This window comes from Chrysochloris asiatica, unplaced genomic scaffold (genome assembly GCF_000296735.1).
Source record: "Chrysochloris asiatica unplaced genomic scaffold, ChrAsi1.0 scaffold00051, whole genome shotgun sequence".
NCBI lineage: Eukaryota > Metazoa > Chordata > Mammalia > Afrosoricida > Chrysochloridae > Chrysochloris > Chrysochloris asiatica.
In genome coordinates, this window is record NW_006408569.1 from 7,163,727 (window position 1) to 7,188,219 (window position 24,493).

Here is a 24,493-nt window from a genome sequence, read left to right on the forward strand (position 1 = left end):
ACCAGCTGCTCCGCGGGAGAAAGATGAGGCTTTCTACTCCCATAAAGATTTACACCCTCGGAAACCCTATACAGGGTCGCTATGGTCGGAACCGACTCGAAGGCACATAACAACAACAAACAACAACTCTCATGGTGTGTGTGATGTTAGACTGCAAAGTTGCATTGAGCTGCAAAGTCGGTGGCTCAAGCTCACCAACCACACCTTGGAAACCCTGTACAGGGTCATTGTGAGTCAGAACCTACCTGATGGCTGTTAACAATATAACATTCTCATATGCAAGAAACCTGGTGGCCCAGTGCTTTAACTACTCCACTAACAACAGACAGATCGGTGGTTAGAGCACAGCAGCTTCTCCTTGAAGGGGAAATGTGGTAGTCTGCTTCCATACAGTCTTGCACCCTTGAGGATCCTATGGGGGCTGTTCTACTCTGCCCTATAGTCTTGCTAGCAGTTGAAATTGTCTTGACAGCAATGGCTTGGGTTTGCTATTCTGATTTTCAAAATAGGTCATTGGGAGCACTGGTGGCACTGTATTATAAGCACTTGACTGCAATCGATAAGATTGTTAGTTCAAACCCATTAGCTGCTTTGCAGAAGAAAGAGCAGGCTTTCTGCTCCCATAAAGATTTGCAGCCTTGGCGCCCCTATGCAGGGTGGTTACGAGTTGGAAACCAATACAATGGCAGTTAACACCACCACCAATAGGCCATTATTTTGTTCTTTCCTGACAAAGTTGGCAACTGGTGTTGGTACTCTTTATCAGGCTGTGTAATGAGAAGTAAATTTCACCATTGCTGTTGAGTGGATTCCTACTCATAGTGAGTCTGGAGGAGAGTTCAGACCTTTCAAAGGTTGTGCATCTTTATTGAAGTCGACTGCCACATATTTTTCCCACAGAGTGACTGGTGGGTTCAAACCGCCGACCTTTCAGTTAGCACTTGAGTGCTTTAACCACTGCGCTACCAGGGCTCCTAAATTTCACATTACAGTGTTGTTAATAAATACATGGTTCCTAATATTAAATCTTTTATAGATTTCTGTATAAATGGTTTTTTTTTTTTTAGGTTTTAAAACCATTTTTGTTACGACGTATAAAAACTGATGTCGAGAAGAGCCTGCCTCCTAAAAAGGAAATAAAGATTTCCTTGGGACTCAGTAAGATGCAGCGAGAGTGGTAAGCTATTTTATTTCCATGAACACTTATTTGCATATAAGGATTTATTAAAAGTTAGAACAGTTCAGCTATGCTTTTATTTCAAAAAGTACATTTTACATTTAAATGGCAAATTAAGTAGTTCAGATATTTTAGTAGAAAAGTGCTAAGTATTTAGGTTTTGGGCAAGAGTGTGCATGTTCCAGATGTATGTTTGAATCTTGTTTGTGCTTTGCGTCTTAATAGCTATTTTAGCTTGGAAAGGTTATGTGGCCTCTGCTTCACTTCTGTAAAATGGGAATAATAATACTTAACCTTATGAGGATGACATCAGGATTAAAGGGAATGATGTGCCTGGCACTTTCATTAGTTATTCTTGCCTTTTTCATCAGTGAAGACCATGATGGTAATATGAATGAAGCTGTCAGTGTGGTTATTACAAAAATAGATGCTGGAATGGTTTGATAACTGTAGATAAAGCCAAAAATGATGTGGCGAGTCACAAGAAGTCATAAATTGGACATGTTAATATAAGGTAATGCTGATAGAAGGAGCTAAAAATAGTGCGTGTATAAATTAGACCAGTTATAGAATTTCTAATGATTCCTCTGTAGTAGAAGCCAGTACAGAGAAGAGGTCTAGAGTTCATTTTTTGATTCAGACATAAGATCAAATGCTGGCTTTTCCCTTTACTGTGTCCTTGAGTAAGTTGCTTAACTTAACTAGCTAAGTGCTGTTGCATCGCTTCCAACTCATAGCACCCCTGTATAGGGTTCCCAAGGAGCAGCTGGTGGTTTTGAACTGCCGACCTTGCAGTTCCTGTACCACACCTCAGTTAACTTCATTTAGTGGAGGTGCTGTGCCGTAGAGTCGCTTCCAATTCACAGCGTCCCTGCGTAGGGTGTCCAAGGCTGTAAATCTTTACAGGAGTAGGAAGCCTCACCTTTCTCCCTTGGAATGGCTGGTATATTTGAACTGCTGACCTTTTGGTTAGCAGTCCAATGCATAACCGCTACACTACCAGGGCTCCTTTAACTTCACTTAGCTGCCTGAATCTCCATCTGTAAAATGGGAATGATTCTTGTACATATCTCACAGTTTTGATAATTTAATGAGGTAAATCATATAAAGCATTTAGACTTAGTACATCTTGGCTATTACTATAATTGTTGGTAAGTGCAGTTGAATTGGTTCTAACTCATAGTGACCCTGTATAACATTTCCAAGGGATGACTGGTAGGTTTGAACCGTCAGCTTTTTGGTTAACAATCCAGTGCTTATCCTACAGTGTCACACCAGATTGTTATTAGTTTTCAGGTATATATGTAGGCCAATTTTTGCTTGGGTGAAGGTCTAGGAAAGAGAATGAGTTATTGCTTGTAGGATCAGAAAAAATGACCTATGAAGACAGGCATAAGAAATTGGGATTATTTTTAGCTCAGATAAAAGATGAATGCTAACTATCAGCATATATATGAGTTGTATGTAATTATTAACTGATGGTAATATCTAATAATTGATACAGCTTGCGGAAACAAGCAACATCCAAGTTAAAATGATAAAATATTTACTGGTTTTTTTGTTTTTGCTTTTTTGTTTTTTTTGTTTTTTGAGATTTACCGTGGACCCTTGAGTAACGTGGTTTGACTGTGGGGCCCACTTTTTTCCTGTTACTGTTGTGTTGTGAGCTTAGGTGTTTTATCTGCGTAAGTTTTGCGTGAGCAGTTCAGTCTCTATACCAGAGAGATGAGCTGGAGGTGCGAACTCTCTTAGCAATGATTAGCATCACACGGCATTTAAGTGGATACTCATGACACTCGAGCTCAGTGGAATGCCAACAGGAGGTTCGAACCTGTGAAGTTTAAGGGTCAACTGTAAATTTTATGTGGATGTTTAACTGTGAGGGAGGTCAGTGCTCCTAACCTGGGCTCAAGTCAACTGTAGTCTCAAATCTGATCTTGCTGTTCATCTTTCAATGAGATCTTCTTTTATGACATTGACCGTTTTAATAGCTGATGGTTATTTCTGGTTTTCATTTTTAGGTATACCAAAATCCTGATGAAAGATATTGATGTTCTAAATTCTGCTGGCAAGATGGATAAGATGCGACTCTTAAACATTCTGATGCAACTTCGAAAGTGTTGTAATCATCCGTATCTGTTTGATGGCGCCGAGCCTGGTCCACCTTATACCACCGATGAGCACATTGTCATCAACAGTGGTAAAATGGTAGTTCTGGATAAATTGTTGGCCAAACTCAAAGAACAGGGTGAGTAATTTTTTTAAGAATTGACATGTAATAAGTTAATAGTACTGACTTATGGCTGAGTAAAATTCTCCATATCCACTCATCATTCATTTAGACATTTATTCAGCAAACATTATTGAGTACTCACTATTTACCAGAAATTCTCCTTGGGGCTGGTGTACAAAGATGATTAAGACAACAATCTTTGCCTTGGAGAAAGAAGCTCACAGTAGAGTGAGGACAGACCTGTAAAAAAAAAAAAAAAAAAAAAAGCTTGCCGTTCGTTGTGATAGGTGTTCTGGTAGAGGTATGTGCAAAATGCTGAGAAACTGGGCGTGGGGGATGCCTCAGAGATGACATCAGAGGTGGGCACTGGACAATGTGTAAGAATAAACCATTTGACAAAGGAGGGGAAGAGTTTTCCAGGGCAAAGAATCAGAAGTGTAAATAAAGAAATGGAGAAATTTAGGGCAGTTGGGATAGAAGGGCTCCTGATGGATTGGGGAGATGTGAATGGACTAATTGATGTCAAGACCTTGTAAAGCAAGCTGAAAGAAGTTTGCAGTAGGTTTGGAGGATGGGACAGGAGTCACTGAAGATCTGGCTGTGGAGAGTGACGCTAGTGAAGTTGTAAGGAAGAGAACTCTGGCAGCATTGTGGGGGATCTTTTGAGGATGAGAGACTAGTTGAGACTTGCAGTTGCTTATTCTTAGGACAGGACAGGGTTGAGGCCAACTTAAAAATTATCTCAATATATGTATTTTTTTAACTTTCAAGTTCGTTTTACATAAGTTGTATAAAATTTTTTTAAATTTCTGGTGGACTGTTTCAGGTTCAAGGGTTCTCATATTTAGCCAGATGACTCGCTTACTGGACATTTTGGAGGATTATTGTATGTGGCGTGGTTATGAGTATTGTCGACTAGATGGACAAACCCCACATGAAGAAAGAGAGGTGAGGTGTAGAAAATAAAACAAGACTTGAAAAATCCAAGTTCAGTTAAGCAGTGTTGTTCGTAGGTAGTTTTGAACTTTTGCCTTTTCTTTAGCTTAGAGCATTGATTTTTCTCACTACCATCTCTTTCTCTTAGATCTTCAGTTTGGCTTGCATTCCACCAACTCTATACAGATTATCCTTTCTAGGACCTTCAAAGATATCCTCATTTATCCAGAGGACGCTGCGCTAGTACATGCTTTTCTCTAACCATGCTTTTTCTGACCTTTTGGATTACTAATAATTTCTCATCTTACTCTCTACCCTCTGGTTCTGGGCTCTGTTCTTCTCTTGACTTGACTCCTTCAGTAGACCCTCACCATTCTTGGGGAGTTTCACAGTTGAAATTTTGCCAGTTTGTGGGCAACCCTAAAGACACACAAAACGTAGTAGTCATTTGTCAAGGGGAAAATCTTGATCTTACAGCAGTTTTGCAAAAATTAAATAAGGTAACATAAGTAGTCATGCTTAGCATGAATTTAGAACTTGGAACACGAAAAGCTAGGTGTGCAGTTGTGGGTCACTTAGTCTGATGAATAAGCATACCTCTAGCAACCATTACTTGTATCCAAATTAGTGATTCCTACAGATCTTTGGAGTTCCTGGTGTGGCGCTGTGGGTTAATGTGCCAGACTGCAAAGTCATTTGAACTGCAAGGTCGTCGGTTCAAGCTCACCGGTTGCTCCTCGGAAACCCTATACAGGGTCGCTATGGGTTGGAACCGACTCAATGGCAGTTAACAACAACACAGATCTTTAGATTCTTTCTCATGAATGTCATACAGCGAATGGATTTTAGACCCTTGAAGACATTTAAACGGTTTTGTTTTGAATGTTCTGCTATTTATTTTCCATTTTCTGTGTGTCAGGTTCTGTCTTGGCTTCTGTCTTCATTCTATACTCATGCTCTGGGTAGAGCTTATGATAATATGGTGTAGTAGAAAATGCACTGAGCTAGGTTTCAGAAGAACTGAATTTGAGTACCAACTCTCCTACTTTGTGACGTATGCAAGCCATTTGAATTCTTGGATCCTCAGTACCTTTAATTGTATTGCGGGGATAACATTAATATGTATGCACCTTTTCAATAATGTGAGGATCAGTGGGTATATTAGGTAGGAATACAGTTCTTAAACTGTAGTACAGTGCCTACTGCATGGCTTGAAATTGCACCAGGGTGTTTTATCTCTCAGCTTTGGGGGCGACAAGGATTCTTAGCACGCGTCTTTCTCCTTCCTTAGCTCCCAGGGGCCCTCTGTGGCACTTCTTTACTGAAACCTGCTCAGTAGAGGATAAGGGTCCACAGCAGGCATGCAGGCCTTTTCCCTAGTAGGCCTTTACTGATAACCCACTATGGGGAAACGACTGTGGTGACAATGATTACAGATACGGGCACATTTGAAAGCTTACACAGTTCCCTATGTGGTCGTTTTTTATTTGTTCTGCTGGAGTTATGCTAATTTATTCTCTGAATCCATATTGAGTGACCTCAAGTAGCCAAATTGCAGAGCTTACTGGTCTCTTTAACAATGTGGACTTTCAGCCCAGATGATTCTGGCGTTTAAAATTTCACATAGTGGTCTCCCTTCAGAGGTGCTAAGTTAACTCTATTGACTTTTATATGGCATACTTGGAGCGGTTCATTTTTTTCTTAGAAATGCTCAGCATTCCCATTATGTCATCATCCACACCCTCATTTCATCTTTTATCCCCACGAGTAGACAACTACATTTGATTTCTTATTCTAATAGTTGACCAGCTCTCCATACACTGTGTTTTGTCAGTTGCTCACACATTTACTCTGCATTATGGGTGGACTCAGCTAGTTAAGTCTCTGACTCCGATTCGTGTAACCTTCATTTAACTGGCCTCCACATCTCCTGTAGAGAAAACAACCATTGCTATTGGTGGTGACTCATAGCAGCCCCACAAGACCGTAAACCTTTATGGGTGCCGACTTTGCAGTTAGCTGCCCAACACTTAACACATAGCACCACCAGGGTTCCTATTGTAGAGAAAGGAACCAATAGTCCAGTACCTAACTATGAGCTAAGCAACTGATTGGATTCAATGCGACTGTCCCAGCAACCAGAGAAAGTACTGGGACAATTTCCTCTGTTTGAAACTGTGCCTCCAAGAAGGAAATACTTGCTCTGAATCACCGACACAGTAAATAGTGGAGTTGTGATTCAAGCCCAGGTTGTATTGAAAACCTTTTACTGTTTTCTCTGCACCACGCTGCTTTCTGTACTGCTTTTCTGCGTGCTATGCTGACTGCTGGAGCGAGTCATCTTCTCTGCCTGCAACTTTGGACCACGCTGGCAACTCATTTGTTGTTGTGTTCTGTCGAGTTGATTCCAATGCATAGTGACCCTAAAATTGCCTCTTAGGGTTTCCTAGCCTGACACTTTTCCGGGGGAGTACTGCTATAGATCTGTAGGATATGCACTGGACCGCTAACCACAAGGTTGGTGGTTCAAACCTCCAGCTGTTCCTTGGAAACCCTGTACAGGGTTGCTGTCAGAACTGACTCGATGGCACTGCATAGCAGTAACCTTTATGGGAGCAGCTCACCAGATCGTTGCTCCCATAGAGCCATGGCAGGTTTAAACTACCGGGTTCTACTCATTTGAAAACAGAAAACAAAAATGCATTGTCTTTTGTGATTATAAAAAAACTGATTCATGGTTGTTGAAGAAAATTTAGAAAAATATTTGCTGCCAATCTTTTTAATGCATATAGATCTAAGTAGTTGATAATGTGCTATATGACGAGTTCAGTACCTTGTGAGGTTTTACTCATAATTTCCCTGTGTCAATAAAAAGAAGTTATTGTGAAAAGAATTTTAGTGTAAAAGCTTATCCTGTAGATGTAAAATGTATCCCCCAATTGTTGATCATTTGGGTTGTTTGCAGTTGTTCACGAATGTAATAATGCTAAAATGAAAGTCCTGATCATAAATCTTTGTGCACATCTCTGATTGTTTCCTTAGGATAAGTTCCTAGAAGTGGAATTACTGGGTCAAAGGGTATGAACACTTTTAAGGCTCTTGATGCATATTGCCAAATTGCTTTCCAGAAAGTTTGTCCTATTTACACTCCCAGCAGCCGTAGATGAGCGTACCCGTCTCACCGCCCCCTCGTCAACATTGAGTATTATCATTTTTTTTTTAATCTTCAAAAAATGGTATTTTTGTTTTTAATTTACATTTATTTGATTATGAGTGAGATTGAGCATTATTTTTATGTTTATTAGCCATTTGTGTGATTCTGTGGAGTTTTCTTTATTTTTTGCTTTCTCATTTTTCTGTTGGGGTTCTTAGTGTTGTCTGATTAATTTGTATGAGATCCTTACATAGCTAGGATATTAACATTCCGTTATTTTTGAAGATGCATTCAGTATTCTTGGGTCGTCTTCATTTTCCTCTTATCTGTGTGCTGTTTACACAATGCTGTAATCTTTCCCTTTAACTGTTACTCTCTTTTCCAGTCTAAAAAAAAAACTTTGTGTTGTAGATTGAATGAAGGTTTTACAAAGCAGATCAGTTTTACATTTAAAAAATCACAACCATTTTGTTTCAACTAAATGATTCGTTCTCAACTCTTCTAAACTTAGTCCTTTTGATCTCACATGCTGACTTATTCTCCTTCCCATTTCTAAAACCTTTTTTTTCTCTCTTGGTCGTTCGTCTAAACTGCGCCTTCTTTATTAAGTCTCCATAAACTAATTGGGAGTAAAGTAGAGATTCCTGACATCTTCCCCTCCAAGATACATTTCAACTCTCATCTAACTAAAAGTTTTGACTCTTATTGTTTTGAAATAAGTGATTTGTTATTTGCTTAGTTAAATCTGTCTATGTGATAGTTCTAAGTTTGTCTCTATTGAAATGAACTTTTAAAGTTAGAAGCTTTATGTAACATGTCTTCTACAGTAATTTACACTGTATAGTAGATGCTTCAGTGTTTTTGAAGATGAAAGATTGTGTTCTAAAGTGGGGCTTTGAGTATGCAAGTTTCAGTTTTTCATTGGTTTCTTAAGGATTCTAATAATATAATTTGATTTTTCTCTGTTTTTCTCCTATTCCCTCTGGCAATTAAAAAAAAGGATGCAATAGATGCCTTTAATGCTCCTGACAGTAGCAAATTCGTCTTCATGCTGAGTACCAGGGCTGGAGGGCTTGGAATTAACTTGGCCAGTGCTGATGTGGTTATACTGTACGATTCAGACTGGAATCCACAGGTTGATCTACAAGCTATGGTTAGTAATCTTTAAAGATGTCAGAAATTGATCTCAGCTCCAGGTGCTATTGTTATGTACACTGCCCAGAAGCAATTTAAGATCAAATGGCAAGAATTGTGGGGGAGAGTTTGTTTTTAAAGCAGATTATCCTGGAAAACAAAACTTGCTGTGTTAATCAATCGTAAGACCAAACAAACAAATGAAATGTAAACACACAACAAAAAATAAAACCAAATCCCAACTCTTAACGATGTGGCTTTTGTGTGATAGTTCGACTTTTATCATGAAACAGAAATGTCCAGTCTTCTTTCCTGAAGCATAAAGAGGACGTTTGTTTTAATGAAAAGAATTCACTGTGAATTCACTTGGTACTGAAATTGAGAGGGGTTGAAATTGTAACTTTTATGATAAAACAGTTGGGAAAAGGAGGTAAAAGGTAAGAAAGTATATTCCAGTAAGACATTTGCTACTTAAGGACACCGCTAGAAATGACCTCATCTCTCCCCTGAGCCCTTGTTTTAAAAACCATTCTGTGGTGCCATTTATCTTCCTTTCACCATGACATGACCTCTTTGATAGTTCCATGTCATTTCTTGAACTACAACGATACAGCTTTTCACAATGTGACTCGTATTTTAAGATAGAAGAATATCAGAACTTAAAAGATGCAAAATAACTATGCAATCAAAAACCAAGACCAGATGGGACTATGACTTTGGCACATGAGACTGAACTGCCTGTTTCATGTGACTAAGTAAGAGTAGGGGTCCTGGTGTGGCGCTGTAGGATGAAGCACAGAACCGCAAGGTCTGTTCGAACACAAGGTCAGCGGTTCAAACTCAACAGTTGCTCCTTGGAAACCCTACACAGGGCCGCTATGAGTTGGAATCCACTCGACAGTACTTAGCAACAACAACAAGAAGTAAGTCTCATTACATTGTAGTGTTCATGGAGTGTGGTAGAGTTATAGCATTACTTGAAAGTATTGAAAGACAGCTGATGTTTCAGGATTTACTGGTTTGAGTTGGACATTTCAAAATGTGTTTAGAGTGTTATAGTCATGTAGAAACTTGGTCACTGGGCTGGGCACTTGTGCTTTTATATGTAGGACAAGATTATTGTGAACCTTGCTTCTAACCTTGTTTCTTTGATTTGCTCTCTCTACCTCACCCCCCCCCCCTTACCTCTTTGCTCTAGCGGTTTGAACCTTGAAAGCATGCTGAGTGAAATTAGTATGATCTCATCTGTATGAAATAAGCATGTCTAGAGAAACCACAAATTCTTAGTAGTGGCCAGGAGAAAAGGGGAGTGTTTGCCTAAGGAGCAGTGGTGGGGACCATTTGGAAAAGGATGGAATGGTTGTGTGACTGCATCCCACAGCTAGATATTGGAGGGTTGGCATGTTTTGTTGGGTATATTTTCAGCACCAAAAAATGAAGAAAAGAATTGAAAACCACCTGTCCTTTTCCCATCTCTAAATCCCAGAACCAGTTCTCGGCCTCTAGCTAGTTAGTTAGAGTCTTAGCGCATTAATTTTGAGGTACTTTACTACATAACCTCTGCTGTGCCTCAGTAAGCAGAAAGAACTGTTTGATGAAGGAGGAGATAAAGCAGATTTCTGCCACCATGGCAACCTCTCTTAACTACTTGCCCCTCATAAAACTCCTTGCTAGTTTGGAAGATTTAGTAGTTAGTGGCACAGGTTACTTAATAACTTAATCCAGAGGCTTTCAGCTCCTTCTCGTCCTCCTCTTAAAGGGGCTTTGCCGTTTGTCCTTCTAGGTGTTTCCAATGAATGGTTTTGCGTAATTATTTGCAAATTTCTCTGTTCCCAGAAGTCTCTGGATATTCTTAATGTTCATCTTCATCCCTTTCAAAAGTCATAGGTGGTGGTAAACAACAAATTTTGTTTGCAGAGGTTTTGTAGCCTACCTATACTGTGTCAATTTTATCCACGGCTATCCAATATCTAATCTTAGGATTTTTTTTTCCCTACTAGGATCGAGCACATCGTATTGGTCAGAGGAAGCCAGTGCGTGTGTTTCGTCTCATCACTGATAACACTGTTGAAGAAAGAATCGTAGAAAGAGCGGAGATCAAACTGAGACTTGACTCAATTGTGATACAACAAGGTAATTGATTTGCATAAAGTTAATGGGAAGACTTTTACCAAAAATGCCTGTGGTTTTCTTCAAAGAAGGTTACCTTTAATAAAGGTTGATGACCTAATTTGCAAATCTTGTGAGCAGAAAAAGTCTCTTGAAAAAATTCTAATTACTGAAAGCCTTCTGCCTTAAACCATTGCATTTAACGTATTAAGTAGTTATTTGAGCATCTCTAGCGTATAATTAAGGAGCTCTGGTAGCATAATGTAGCGATTACGAATCGGGCTGTGAACCTTAATGTCAGTAGTTCGAAACTACCAGCTGTTCCGCACGAGAAAGATGAGGCTTTCTGCTCTCATAAAGATTTACAGCCTTGGAAACCTTGTACAGGGTTGCTATGAGTCAGAATCGACTCCATGGCACATAAACACCACCAACCAGCTTATAGTTGGGAGTCCCTGGTGTGGCGCTGTGGGTTAATGCGCCAGACTGCAAAGCTGTTTAAACTGCAAGGTTGGTGGTTCAAGCTTACTAGCTGCTCCTTAGAAACCCTATACAGGGTCTCTATGGGTCAGAACAAACCCTATACAGGGTCTCTATGAGTCAGAACCGACTCAATGGCACTTAACAACAGCAGCAGCTTGTAGTTGAATGTCAGTAGTTGATCTATTTCACAGTCAGATGCAATACACAGTCTTGGATTAGCTTCTCAACCTAATGTGAGGGTGAAGGAAGTGGTAGGTAAGAAGGACATTACTGGAAAAATGGATAGAATTAAAAACGTGCACTATAAATCAGAATTTTTTAATTGGTTAAATTTGTTAACTATACTGTATTTAACATATCTTTGCTTTTAGGAAGTACCCACTCAGGTATTCATAGATAAAAGAGATAATATCTGTAAACTTTTTCTCAAAAGGGTAAGGAGTCCCTGGTGGTAAAAACCATTAACTTGCTGCTAACAGAAAACAAGTCTGTGTTCTCCCAGAGGCACCTTGGGAGAAAGGCCTGGTGAACTACTTTAGAAAACCAGCCATTGAAAACCCTCTGGAGCCCAGTTTCACTCTGACACACATGGGCTCACCATGGTCAGAGGCAACTCAGTGGCAGATGGTTTTAAGAATGAAAATGAGAGAGGGACAAAGAATGATAGAGCAATAATGACAAAATGTAAAGAAGCTACAGTAGTTAACATTTTATTCTTTCAAATTTTTTGTCAAGTTAAAATTATATCAAAATAAAACGTTACTTTTAAAGTATCTGCTGTTATGAAGCAGATAAAATATCTAGTTGAAAAATTTTATATATACAAGGGTAAGTCAGAAAGTCTTCCTGCTAGCGTTCCAGTTCATACACACATAGGTTTATTATAAAGAAAACACGTATAAATAAACATGCCTCTGCCATCAGTGATGGCTGTAGATAACGTCCCAGTATACCTTTTCCAAGTCTCTGTAGAGTACCTTCAAAACAAGGATACTTCTTGTGCCATGGAAAAACATGATTTTGAGGTCAGGGCTCATAACAAATTTTTAACAAAATTCATGTGGACCTCTTCCCAAATCATTGAAGCTTTGCGGCAAGTTCAAGGGAATGCTGCCCAACAGAAAGCAGTTGGTAAATGGATCAAGTGTTTCAGTGCAGTTGGGAAGACCTCACAGATGAGTGAAAACACTGGCTGAAGTCCAGAAACTGCTGCAAGAAAACCATAGAATTACCATCGATAGTTTCTGAAGTGGACAGCTCATATGGTTCAGCATTTCCAATTTTAAGCAAACATCTTGGCCTCAGCAATCTTTCTGCTTAGTGGGTGCCAAAAGCGTTGCACGAAGATCAGCTAGCTTTAAGAGCTGGTCTTTCCATCAGTGTTTGAAGCAAGATTGAAGCTAATAAAGATGATTTTATGGAATGAATTTACCAGTATGATCCAGACAGCAAAGTCCAATCAAAACAGTGGCTTCTGTGAGGATCTGCTGGGCCAGTTCAATTCAAGCAGAAGGTTATGGTGACTGTGTTTTGGGATTCTAAAGGGATCATATTGATAGTCATCTTCAAAGGATGCTGGATGATCATGGGCACTTTTTTTGAAATGTTTTAAGAAAATGGAAAACTTCATTAATCAGGAAAGTTCCATCGAGGAAATTTTTCCCATCATGACAACATACTTGTTCATTCTTGGAGAGGGTAGCAAGGGGTGGCCTAGGAGAATTGTACTGGGTATCTCTACAACCCTTACCCTGCCTCTTCAGACATCTTTTTAAGAAACACAATTTGAGATCCTCAAAGATGCCCAACCTCAAAGATGCCAAACCTTTGATATGACATAAATCAAACAGCACAGAATTCTTTGGGGAAGACCTAGAGCAATGGAAACACTGCCTTCAAAAGTGTGGAGATCTGTTGTTGTTAGGTGTTGTTGAGTTGATTCGAACTCACTGTGTGACCTTCCGTATAACAGAACAAAATCCTTCCTAGGTCTGTACCAGTCTCCCAGGCGTTCATGTGTTTGAGCCAGTGTGTCAGTTCATCTTGTTAGACCTACGTGGAGGGAGGAGGATCTGCTGAGAAATAATAGCTTCACATTTTTGATATTTCTGCTTCATAAAAGTTTCTATGGTTTTGTAGCAACACTTTTTTTTTTTTTCAAAGTTTTTATTGTGAATTGGGTGATAGTTTATACGGGATACGGGAGAGCATCAGCTTTACACTTGTCCTATCGTATTTCGTTTCATTGTGTACCAAGGGCGTGGGAATGATCCTTGCTGTAAAGATTCGTTCCCTCTTTTGAGCTACTACATCCATAAGTATAGGTCAAGTTCATCAAATTGGAGTGAAGTACTCTTTTTTTCCTCTTCTTTCTTCCTCTAGTTGAGTTCTCATCATCCAGCTATTGAAGCCAGGTCAAATGGGTGCTATCTGCAGTATTGGTGTTCTTGTGCATCTCCCCTCACTTCATATCAGCTGGATAATTCACTGTCCGCTCTAGCCCTCTATGGCTATGCCCCTGTCCATGGGATCAGGAGTCCCTAGGTCTCACCACACTGCTGGTCAACCAGGTCTCACTCCAGGTGGACAGGAGTCTGTTGAATGTGGTCAGACTTAGCTCACAACTTAAATGCGGTTTTCCCCTCACTTCCCCTTATCGGTAGACCAACGTGGTCACCAGCAAGGCCACGTGCCTGTTTGTGTATTCCCCTTGAGTCTTAGTCTTGGAAGGGGGTTTGCCCTGAGGTGACCCCACTGTCTTGCCTTGATGGCTCCCTGGTGAACAACTTGCTTGTTCTTGTAGTAGTGAGTCAGACTGCCATTATTGTTTTTCATTTTTCCTGCTGGTCTTTCTTTCAAGAAGTATCTTCTGTTCTTCTAGCAGCTCTAGGCTGGTCTGCTTGTCCTTTCACATGGAAATTTCCCACCTCAGAAGATTCTGGATGGGGATCCGGATTCCACCTATGGTCTTATGCAATGCAAAGGCTCCGCAGGAAGCCTCCTTCACTCAGCAAGTTCTAGCCCCATTTTAGGTATTCCAATCAGTTATAGGCTGAAGATGGACTTACAAGCTTTCTGTGGTGATATTTCTGACTATTTCTTTCTCTCCCCTTCAAGTGTCTATTTTACAGCAGTAGGCAAGGGAAACCAAGATTCAAAAGACAGCCACGCATCTTAACATTGTTGTTGTTGTTAAGTGCCTTCGAGTCGGAGCCGACCCATAGCGACCCTGTACAGGGTTTCCGAGGGTGTAAATCCTTACGGGAGTAGAAAGCTTCATCTTTCTCCTGCGGAGCGGCTGGTAGTTTCGAACCACTGACCTTAAGGTTCGCAGCCCGATATTTCCCCTCTTTTACCCATTCAAACCATGCCTCAATCTCTGTATCCCAGAGCCCTGTTGTATAGCAACACTTTGATTTACTCTTGTATTAAAGGGTGCCTTTTCATACAGAGAAATTAGATCTGAAAAATGTTTGTATCTTATTGGCTTTCAACTGAGTTTTATAGAAGGAAATGAATATTAAAATACAAAGTGTGGTAGAAGAAAAACCTGTAGAGTTGCTTATGGAAAAGAAAGTAACTTTGAAGGTTACTATATATCTCTGTTCTAGAAAGTTTTGTTTAGTTAAACAAGAATAGTGCCTGATGACAACTAGTATACTATGGTTTCTTTAAGATATAATTGAGTATATGTGATTTTAATATTTGTATTGACAGGAAGACTCATTGACCAACAATCTAACAAACTGGCAAAAGAGGAAATGTTACAAATGATCCGGCATGGAGCTACCCATGTTTTTGCTTCTAAAGAAAGTGAGCTGACAGAGGAAGACATTACAACTATTCTGGAAAGAGGGGAAAAGAAGGTTAGTGAATTTCAGTTCCATGATGGATTTCATTCAGGCTAACATCAGCTTATTATTCTTGCATTGTACTGAACCATGTGTTTCAAGTGACTCATATTCTCTTTGAGAATTCATAGGTTTCTTTTTCAAGGGGTGGTTTAGGTGTTTTGGAATATAGTTTTTAGTGAGAAAGCCTAAGAATCAACCACTGAAAATTGAGTAACCTTGTGCCTCATGCTTCTTGAAAAGATAGTTAGTATTTACTGTACTTAAAAGCCAAGTCGTCTTTGGCTTAATAACACATATCCAGGCTGTATTTTTTATGATCTGTTTTTGTACTGGATTAGAAATCATCTACTGGTAACATTGTGTTAACAGAAAATCTTTTGTGAACATTGCATGAAATATTGAAGTATTATTTGTCAAAGTACAGTGAACTTGTTTCAGAAGACATGGGATTTTCTGTTGAACTTGCCTTATTCAAAAGTTATCGTGGGTGATTTAAAATATCGGAGCCCCCCTCACAGTATCACCCAGTTCCAACAACCACCAACCAATTCTGTCTTACCCACGTCCTCAATTGATTATTCCCCTTCCTGGATTATTTTGAAGCACATATCATAAGTAACGTTACCGTTCTAGGTATTTCATTGTGTAATTTTAAAATAGAAGGACTCTTTTCTTTGTCATTGAAAAAGCATATCATTCTAGCATTGTCACACCTGAAAAACCCAATAATTCTTTACTAACAGCAACTATCTACTTAGTACTCAAATTTCCAGTGGTCTCAAAAATAGGTTTTAATACAGCTTTTCTAAAAAAAAAAAAAAAATCAGGATTAAAACCAGGTCCAAGCATGGCAATTGGTCGCTAAACCATCTACAGCTGTTCCTCAGTAGCTCCCCTCTCCGTTTATGTGTCCTTTCCTTTAGCATTTAATTGATGAAGAAACTGGGTTGTTTTCCATTTAGAGTTGCCTATAGTTTGGATTTTGCTGATTCCATCCCCATGGTGCATTTTAACGTGTTTATTCATTCACTCTATTTCCTGTAAATTGGTTGAATTTTTCCTTTTCAGAAGATTTTTGTTTCTGAGATCATATCCTGAATTTTGAACACTCTTGTGTGAGTATGTTTTTTATCATCAGTAAGTAAAATGTGTGTGCCTTTATGATAGCATTAGCTATTGATCCCATTAAAATTAGGCAGCAGAAATTATAATGTCTATATCTTCAATGCTGAAAATATTTGAAAGCCTAAGAACTATATATTGATGTTGGTGGTGTTGTTAAGTGCCACTGAGTGGCTTCTGACTCACAGCGACCCTGCATAGGGTTTCTAAGGAGTGGCGGGTGGGTTTGAACTGCCGACCTTGGAGTTAGCAATCCAGTGCCAGGACCCGGAAGAATCATGTTTAATATTAGTAGAACTGGATATTTGATGTTAGTAAAGAATTACTGGGTTTTTCAGATGTGACAATGTTAGAATGATATTTAAAATATTTGGCGCAAATCACATTGATGCTTAAATTTGCTATTAGCATTGTGGTCATACCTTGTGAATTAGCAGGCTGTTGATTTCATGTCAAAACCTGACTCTTAAAAAGGTAGCGAGTACTCTGATTTTTTTTATAACCTATTCATTGATAGTTGCTATTTTCAATGCATTCAACTCTAGACTGCAGAGATGAATGAACGCTTGCAGAAAATGGGAGAGTCGTCTTTAAGAAATTTTCGAATGGACACTGAGCAAAGTTTGTACAAATTTGAAGGAGAAGATTACAGAGAAAAACAGAAGGTAACTTTAAATCCTCAACCTTTAGACTCAAATTAGCATTCCTCCCCATAGCAGTTAGTAAGGATCACTGGCACTGATTGTTGCTTTGGTGTGCTATAGAATGTAATTGGTTGTACGTCAAAAGAGTGCCTGCTATCTTGAGTCTATTTTGCTGGTATATTATTATTCTGATTACCCTCATCATCATTTTTGCGGCTGTTGCTGCTGCTGCTACTGTAATCCTAATGTGGCACTATTGGATAAGCACTGGACTGCTAACCACAGGGTTGGCGGTTCAAACCTATCAGCCGCACTTGCAAACCCTGTGCAGGGTTGCTATGAGTCAGAACTGACTCAACGACACTTAACAACAACAATAAGCTGCTACGAATACTAATCTTATTATTGAGGAGCAGTGTGTGGAGAATTATGGTGGAGTTCCTGCACTGGAATTGAAATCCCAGCCAACTTTGTAACTAGTTATGATGTGACTTGGGAATTCTGTTTTCTGACCTATCTAATGGAGGGTTATAGTAGTTAGAGTTCATAGTAGTTGGAGATCATAGAGTTGTCTTTAGGACTAAATGAGTTGATATTCATAAAATAAGCAGAATGATTCTTGGCACACTTAGTATTCTGTTAGTGCTTAATATGAATCTAACAGTATTACTTACATGTCCTAAGAACTTTGTGACAAGCCCTTATATAGTAGGGACAGAAGAATTGTGCTGATTCCACCCCATGGTATATTGTAGCCTCTTCAGTGATTTGTGTGTGGACCACAAGATCTATTGAAAAAAATGGAGATTTCATTCATTTTTAGAATTAATTGAAACGGAAATGAAGGCTGTCATTTAAGAAACTTTAAGTGACTGACATGAGTTTGTTGTTGTTAATAAATGTCATCAAGTTGGTTTCGACTCATGTTGACCCTGTGTATAGGTTTCCTGAGGTTGCAGATCTTTGTGGGAACAGAAAGCTTTGGCTGGTAGACTTGAACTGCTGACCTTGTGATTCGAAGTCCAGTGGCTATCCTTAACAGTACAGATTTTGGCTATACCCTTTCCTCTGCTTCTTTGAGTGTTAACAACCTCTGCCAAATCATAGTCCAGTCATCAAATGCAGGGAGTTAATGCCAGTTTCCCCGATTGCCCTTTTTGGTGGTGTTGGGTACTATTGAGTCAGTTCTGACTCATAGCCACATTGTATAAGTTGTGAATCTTTATGGGAGTAAAAAGCCTAATGTCTTTCCTGTGAAGTGCCTGGTGCATTTGAACTGCCTATCTTGCAGTAGGCAGTCCTGTGTTTATCCTACAACAACACCAGCACTCTTCAGTTGTTCCAGGGGACCCAATTCAGGATCCCACATTGCATTTTTGTTGTTGTGTTTCCTTAACCAACACCAAAACCCACTGCCATTGAGTCAGTTCTGACTCAGAGTGACCCAGTGTAGAATTTCCTAGGCTGTAAATCTTTATGGGAGCAGAAAGTCTCCTCCTTTCTCTTGCAGAGCGGCTAGTGGATTTGAACTGCTGACCTTGCAGTTGCATCACCAGAGTGGTTCCTCAGTCTTTTATTGTCTTTAATGACCTTGGCACTTTCGAGGAATTGTTGTTGTTGCTAATCATTGTCGAGTTGGTTCTAACTTATTGTAACCCTGTATATGGTTCCCAAGGAGCATCTGGTGGGTTTGAACCACCAACCTTAAGGTTCAAACTGACGTTGTGGTCTAGTGTTTATCCTGTAGTGCCACACGAGGACATTGGTCAGGTATTTTGTAGTTTGTCTCTTTATTTGGGTTTGTCAGATGTTTTCTCATAATAATTTGAGATTATGTTCTCCCCCCGCCCTCCAAAAGAAATCCACAGAAGTGATGCTTTGTCCTTCTCAGTGCATCCTTTTAGGGTATCTGTGACGTTAGTGGAGTGCTGATGGGGCGCTGTAGGATTAGCACTGGAGTGTTAACTTCAAGGTCAGCAGTTCAAACCCATCGGCCTGCTATGAATCGGAAGCAGCTTGAAGGCCCTTCACCACCACAGCATGATGTTAACCTTGCTCCCTTGGTTGAGGTGGTATTTGCTGGGTTTCTCCATTGGAAAGGTACCATTTTTCCCTTTGCACTGGATATGTATTGTAAAGGAGGTACCCCTCAAACTTGAACCCACTAATTTTAACACCTATGGGTGGACCTTGCCTACAAGAATTAGGCTCATCTTTGCCTTATGACTAGTTTGTATTTTATTCATTTAACTACTACATTTATTAAATGAACTTTTCCTATAAGAGCTGTCTCTGCTTCCCCATTTATTTTTGCAGCTATTTATTGGTATTAACATGGACTCTCATATAGATCTTGATTTTATTTTTGAATTACATTCCAAGTCTGCTATTATATATTGTGTTGCTCCAATTGTTCCATAAGGCTGTTATTATTTTTTTTAATGCTGGCCCAAATGGATTTTATTAAAATAAAAAAAGCTGATTCTTAGGTACTGATTGTACTGAAAATGAGAAGGGACTCATTTGTAATTAGTATGCAGATAATGCTTTGTTGCTGTTATTCCTTCTGATGGATTGTAGTATATTGGCTTGTATCTGGGTGTTCTATCTGTAACCTTGACCCAACTGCATACATTTTACCTGATGAGATGGAGGTGCTGGCCTACCTGGACTGGGTGGAAATTCTCTTCCTAATAGGTTTCTTAGATCTCATTATGTGATAAGAATCTTAATAATTTTACATTGATTTCTAAAGGGCTTATTGGCACTAGGAGTGTTTTGTAAAATGGGAAAATACTCAACAATGAAGAGTCGAAGTATCACTGGAGTTGCTTTACATTCTTCAGAGGGAAATTCAACTTACTAAATACTTGTCTATCTCTAATAGAACTTCTGATTTGACCAAAATAATGGTGCACAGATGTAGAGAAAATTTAATAATGAAAATGATAATGACTTGTATTTTTAGAGCTCAATGTTCGTCAGTAATGGTTTTGTCAAATCAGACTTTTTCCCCCCTGAATATGCTAAGCTGAGATCAAATGTTATTTCTGTCTCTTCATCTTTGCAGTTAGATTCTCAAAATAGGTTCAAATTATCCTTTGAAGAGAACTGAGAATCTGAGAGAATATTATTTGCATCAGTAGATTTTTATATATGATTTGTCACACTAGTCGTCTCATTATTTTTCAGCCATAACTGGTAAATTAAGTCATTGTATTGACAGAGTAGCTATGAGTTGGAAACATCTTGATGGCACTTCATTACAACAACGGGCCTTTATACACGTATATATTAAAGTGCCCAATGACATTACTTTTGGAAAGTCTATTGAAACTATTATTACTTTACTTTATCAACTCAAGAAAGATAGAACATTGGTTATTTACTGTATACTTTCCCACTACTCTCATTTCACATTAATCCATGTGAGAGAAAAAAAATAAAGCAAAAATTGTTTCACTGCTCTGCAGATTTCTCATTTTACTTAAACACTTAGAGTTAGAAGATTCTTTAAAGGTCATTTACTCTGACCTTTTCTTATAATTAAAAAGTCCCACCAGCAGCATCTAGGATACTTACCCAGTCTCTGAACTTACTCCTCTAAGGATAGTACATTTCAATATTTTGTCTTCTCTTGTTTTCAGAAAATATATTTGACTTATGAGCTCCTTGAGGGGGAGAGATGATAGTCTTTAGAATTGTGTCCCTGATGCTGACTTGCACATATTCCATTCATTAAATGGCATTGAGGAATATTATCTTACTTTCCTGTAACTCTTCACGCTGGTTTGAATCCTATCAAAGAACTCTCTTCTTTTCTGTATGATGATGTTGTGTGCTACAGAGTTCATTCCGCCTCACAGCAATTCTATAGGACAGAGTAGAACTGCCCCATAGGGGTCTCGAGGCTGTACATCTTTATAGAAGTAGATAGACTCTTTCTCCTGCAGAGCTTCTGGTGGGTTTCAACCACTGACCTTTTCATTGGCAGTTGAATGCTTAAGCATTGCATCACCAGGGGGCCTTTTTCAGTACTGTGTCTCTTTTAAGTTTTTTCTCCTCTAGGCATTGTGAGTTTGTAGAGCTCTCACCATCTTAAGCATCTCAGTTTATCACGGTCTCATAAAATATGATCTTTGTTGTTACGTGCCATTGAGTCGGTTCTGACTCATAGCAACCCCTTTATACGATTTCCCAGAAGCAGCTGATAAGTGTGAACCGCCAACCTTGTGGTTTAAACCAAGCTTGCGGTCCAGTGCTTTATCCCACAGTGCCACACCAGGACTCCCATAAAATGTGATGCCAAGATTTATAAACTCTTGTTGTTGTTAAGTGCCGTCGAGTCAGTTCTGACCCATAGTGACCCTGTATAAGGTTTCCGAGGAGCGACTAGTGAGCTTGAACCACTGACCTTACGGTTCAAACTGACTTTGCAGTCCAGTGCATTGACCCACAGCGCCACCCCAGGCCTCCTTATTAAGTCTTAGACCAAATAGAGTTGGGACATTAATGGTGAAATGCTCTGGGATCTCATATATAGACAGTTGAGTAGCTGCAATGTACAACATGAGATTGTTTTCCAAATTCATGTAGTCACTGTTATCTGTCCATCCACTCACCCATCCATCTGTCCATCTACCCTGCAAATATTTATTATGAGCATACTTCTTATAAAGGCACTAAGTGAAAATCATCTGAGCTAGAAAACCAGTTCTGTCTGCTTACTGTTGTATTTTCTAGCTGAAATGGGTAAAATTTGGTAATGTTATCAAAGCATTGTTAATTCAGCTTTGGATACTTAATAACACTTTACATTTCACTGTTGGCAGTTTACCTAATGTTTTCCTAATATGACCATATTTAATCCTCAGAATAAAGGTATTTACTCCCATTTTACAGATGGAGACAATCATGTCCCCAAAGTTACATAACTAGTCAGGTGACAGAGCCAGGATATAAATCCAAATCTTCTGATTCTCACTACCACAGCTCCCTTCCCAAAAGGTCTCATCAAAGCATTTCTCTTGCTTCGCAGGGCTGCGTAGCATCCTTCTGTCAGAGTGGTACGCCTCAGTTCTTACTCTCACCTCTTTTCTAACTCACACGATTACCAGAGTTACCAGAATCACTGTTGATGCAACTCTTCCTGCTGTCTTAGCTAACGTTAGTTTATCTACTTTGGGGGTAAAGTCCTAATGATTACATAAATCCTTTTCAGTGACTAAAGAAGAACTCCTTTTTAAACCTATTTTCCAAAAAGTAAATCCTCCTTGGACCTAAACTTACAGTACAAAGTTATGGAACTTTAGAAGAGTCACTGTGATTTTTAGAAAGCACTTTTTAAATTTTTTTATTTAGTGGCTTTGGTCTTTTCACCTTTCAGAAAACGTCCACAGTTTAGCAAACAGAGTGGAGTAAACTAATGAAATGTTTTGTTCGTGTTTATCATGTGTAGCTTGGTGTGGTAGAATGGATTGAGCCTCCCAAGCGAGAACGCAAAGCCAACTATGCAGTGGATGCCTACTTTCGAGAGGCCTTACGTGTCAGTGAACCGAAGGTCCCAAAGGTAAACCTGTCTGAGGTCACTTGTCATGTCCTACAAGGGAATAGTCTTGCCACATGGTCTCTGACTCAGATTTACTTATGACGTTGCCCAATTATGCAAGACAGTATAGAAGAGTACTTAATATGGCACAGCCGTATAATAGATGTCATCGTGTTTCTTTCTTCATATAGAAAAATATATATGTATGAATATGTTCATGGCATGCATTTTGTTCATTGTAATGCATTTTGTTCCCATAGGCCCCGCGACCGCCCAAACAACCAAATGTTCAGGACTTTCAATTTTTCCCACCACGTTTATTTGAGCTCCTGGAGAAGGAGATTTTATATTTTCGGAAGACGATAGGTTATAAGGTAATTTCAGATTGTTGTTATGTTGATGATAGGTGCTTTTGAGTTGGTTCCGACTCATAGCGACCCTGTGTAGGGTTTCTGACTGTAAATCTTGACGGGAGCTGATAGTCTTGTCTTTCTCCTGCTATTTAACACATACTTTATGTATAATTTACGGTTAAGATTTAAATTTAAGGTTAGTATAATATAATTTTGAGCTAGTGTAATCTATTAAGCTAGACGAGAACGTGTTCCATTTTAATGTAAGAGCAAATAGAATTAGCGGTGTTTTTACAACCAATAGAGTTCCACTAGAAGTAAAGCATTAAACGACTGAGTCACCAGAAGGAAATCATGAAACATAATAATGATGCGTATTATTCTAACGCTCACACTTGAATAGTCAGAGTATATGTAGAAAGAACAGTTGGTATGCGCTTTATTAGAAGTGAATGGATAACACATGAAAGGAAATTTGGGGCCATTTCTTAAAAACGATTTTTGTGAATTGAGTACAGGTTTACAGAGCAGACCATCAGATTTACATTCAACACATCATGCACTTTGTTTCCTCTCAAATGATTACAGTCCCCACCATGTAACAGCAGTTAACCTGCTTCCTCCCTGGGGTTCCGATTTCCATTCCACCCTCCTGCCCAGCCCTTCTCAACTTTGTCCTTATGTAAAAGTTGTCCTCTTGAACTTGAATGGTTGACCTTTTCATGGTGAGTATACCTTACTAGTGGTGGTGTGCCCTACCATATTAAGCTGAAAATCAGGTCATGAGGGTGAGTTCCATTCCAGACCTGAAGGGTGGCTGAGGGCCATCGTGTCAGGTTCTTGCAGTCTCTCTCTGACCACTAAGCCTGGTTTTGTTTTGTCATTTTGAGTTTTGTTCTGAATTTTCTCCCAGTCTTATCTGGGCCCTACTGATGCGATCCATTTTCTGAGTAGTAGCTGGGTACCATCTAGTTCTTCTGGTCTCAGAGTTGTGGTAACTGATGTTCGCATGCTCCATTGATCCATTGGACTAGTTGATTCCAAGTCTCTTCAGTTCCCATCACTTGCCTATCTTCCATAGCTGCACCTTTTAGATGGCTGCTCAGGAGCTTTTAAGATTCCAGTTGCTACTCACCAGAGTAGGATGTAGAATATTGTCTTTGTGGACTATGTCATGCCAACTGACCTTGGTGTCCCCTGAGACTGTGATTCTGAGCCTCTAGGTCCAGTAACTCCTTAAGATGTTTGATAATATCTAAGAAGTTTTCATCATTTTGCTTCATGCATATGCCACCGCATCTTTCTTTGCAGCAAAGGTAAATATCCATGTGTAAATATCCTTTCAAACCCTTATTATATGTAGGTCCACTCCCACTTCCTCTCTCACAGCCGTTCAGTCTGTTTATCTGTCCATGCATTTACCCCCAGAACACTGTTGTCCCAGGATTGTGTATATAACACTATTTGTCTCTATCCCCTTTATCCCTTGCAGACCTCCCTGTGTTCATCATTCTTCTGTCAATCCTTCCATCCATTGATGCTTTCTGCATTGTTTAATATTTTATCCACAGAATCCTTCAGTATTGCAAGTCTACGCTTGAATTTTTCCTTCAGTTATTTCAGCTTGAGAAATGTTGACCACATTCTTCCCTTTTGGTTTTCTAACACCAGGCCTTTGCACATTTCATTGTAATACTCGACTGTCTTTTTGAGTAGCCCTTAGAAACTTTCTATTCAGCTCTTTAA

The 24,493-nt window shown here is 39.3% G+C and overlaps 1 protein-coding gene across 2 annotated transcripts in view; it reads left to right on the plus strand.

The window, feature by feature from the left end:
• Positions 1–24,493, plus strand: part of SMARCA1 (SWI/SNF related, matrix associated, actin dependent regulator of chromatin, subfamily a, member 1) — a 93,602-nt gene that overhangs the window by 26,517 nt on the left and 42,592 nt on the right. Inside the window, exons 10-19 of one of the 2 annotated variants that reach the window (XM_006862839.1) lie at positions 1,068–1,177; positions 3,199–3,425; positions 4,237–4,358; positions 7,389–7,424; positions 8,501–8,653; positions 10,635–10,767; positions 14,944–15,092; positions 16,748–16,867; positions 22,305–22,415; positions 22,655–22,768. In XM_006862839.1, coding sequence (XP_006862901.1) covers positions 1,068–1,177; positions 3,199–3,425; positions 4,237–4,358; positions 7,389–7,424; positions 8,501–8,653; positions 10,635–10,767; positions 14,944–15,092; positions 16,748–16,867; positions 22,305–22,415; positions 22,655–22,768 — 1,275 coding nt within the window. The remainder of the gene's footprint in view (positions 1–1,067; positions 1,178–3,198; positions 3,426–4,236; positions 4,359–7,388; positions 7,425–8,500; positions 8,654–10,634; positions 10,768–14,943; positions 15,093–16,747; positions 16,868–22,304; positions 22,416–22,654; positions 22,769–24,493) is intronic. The other variant, XM_006862840.1, reaches the window with a different exon arrangement.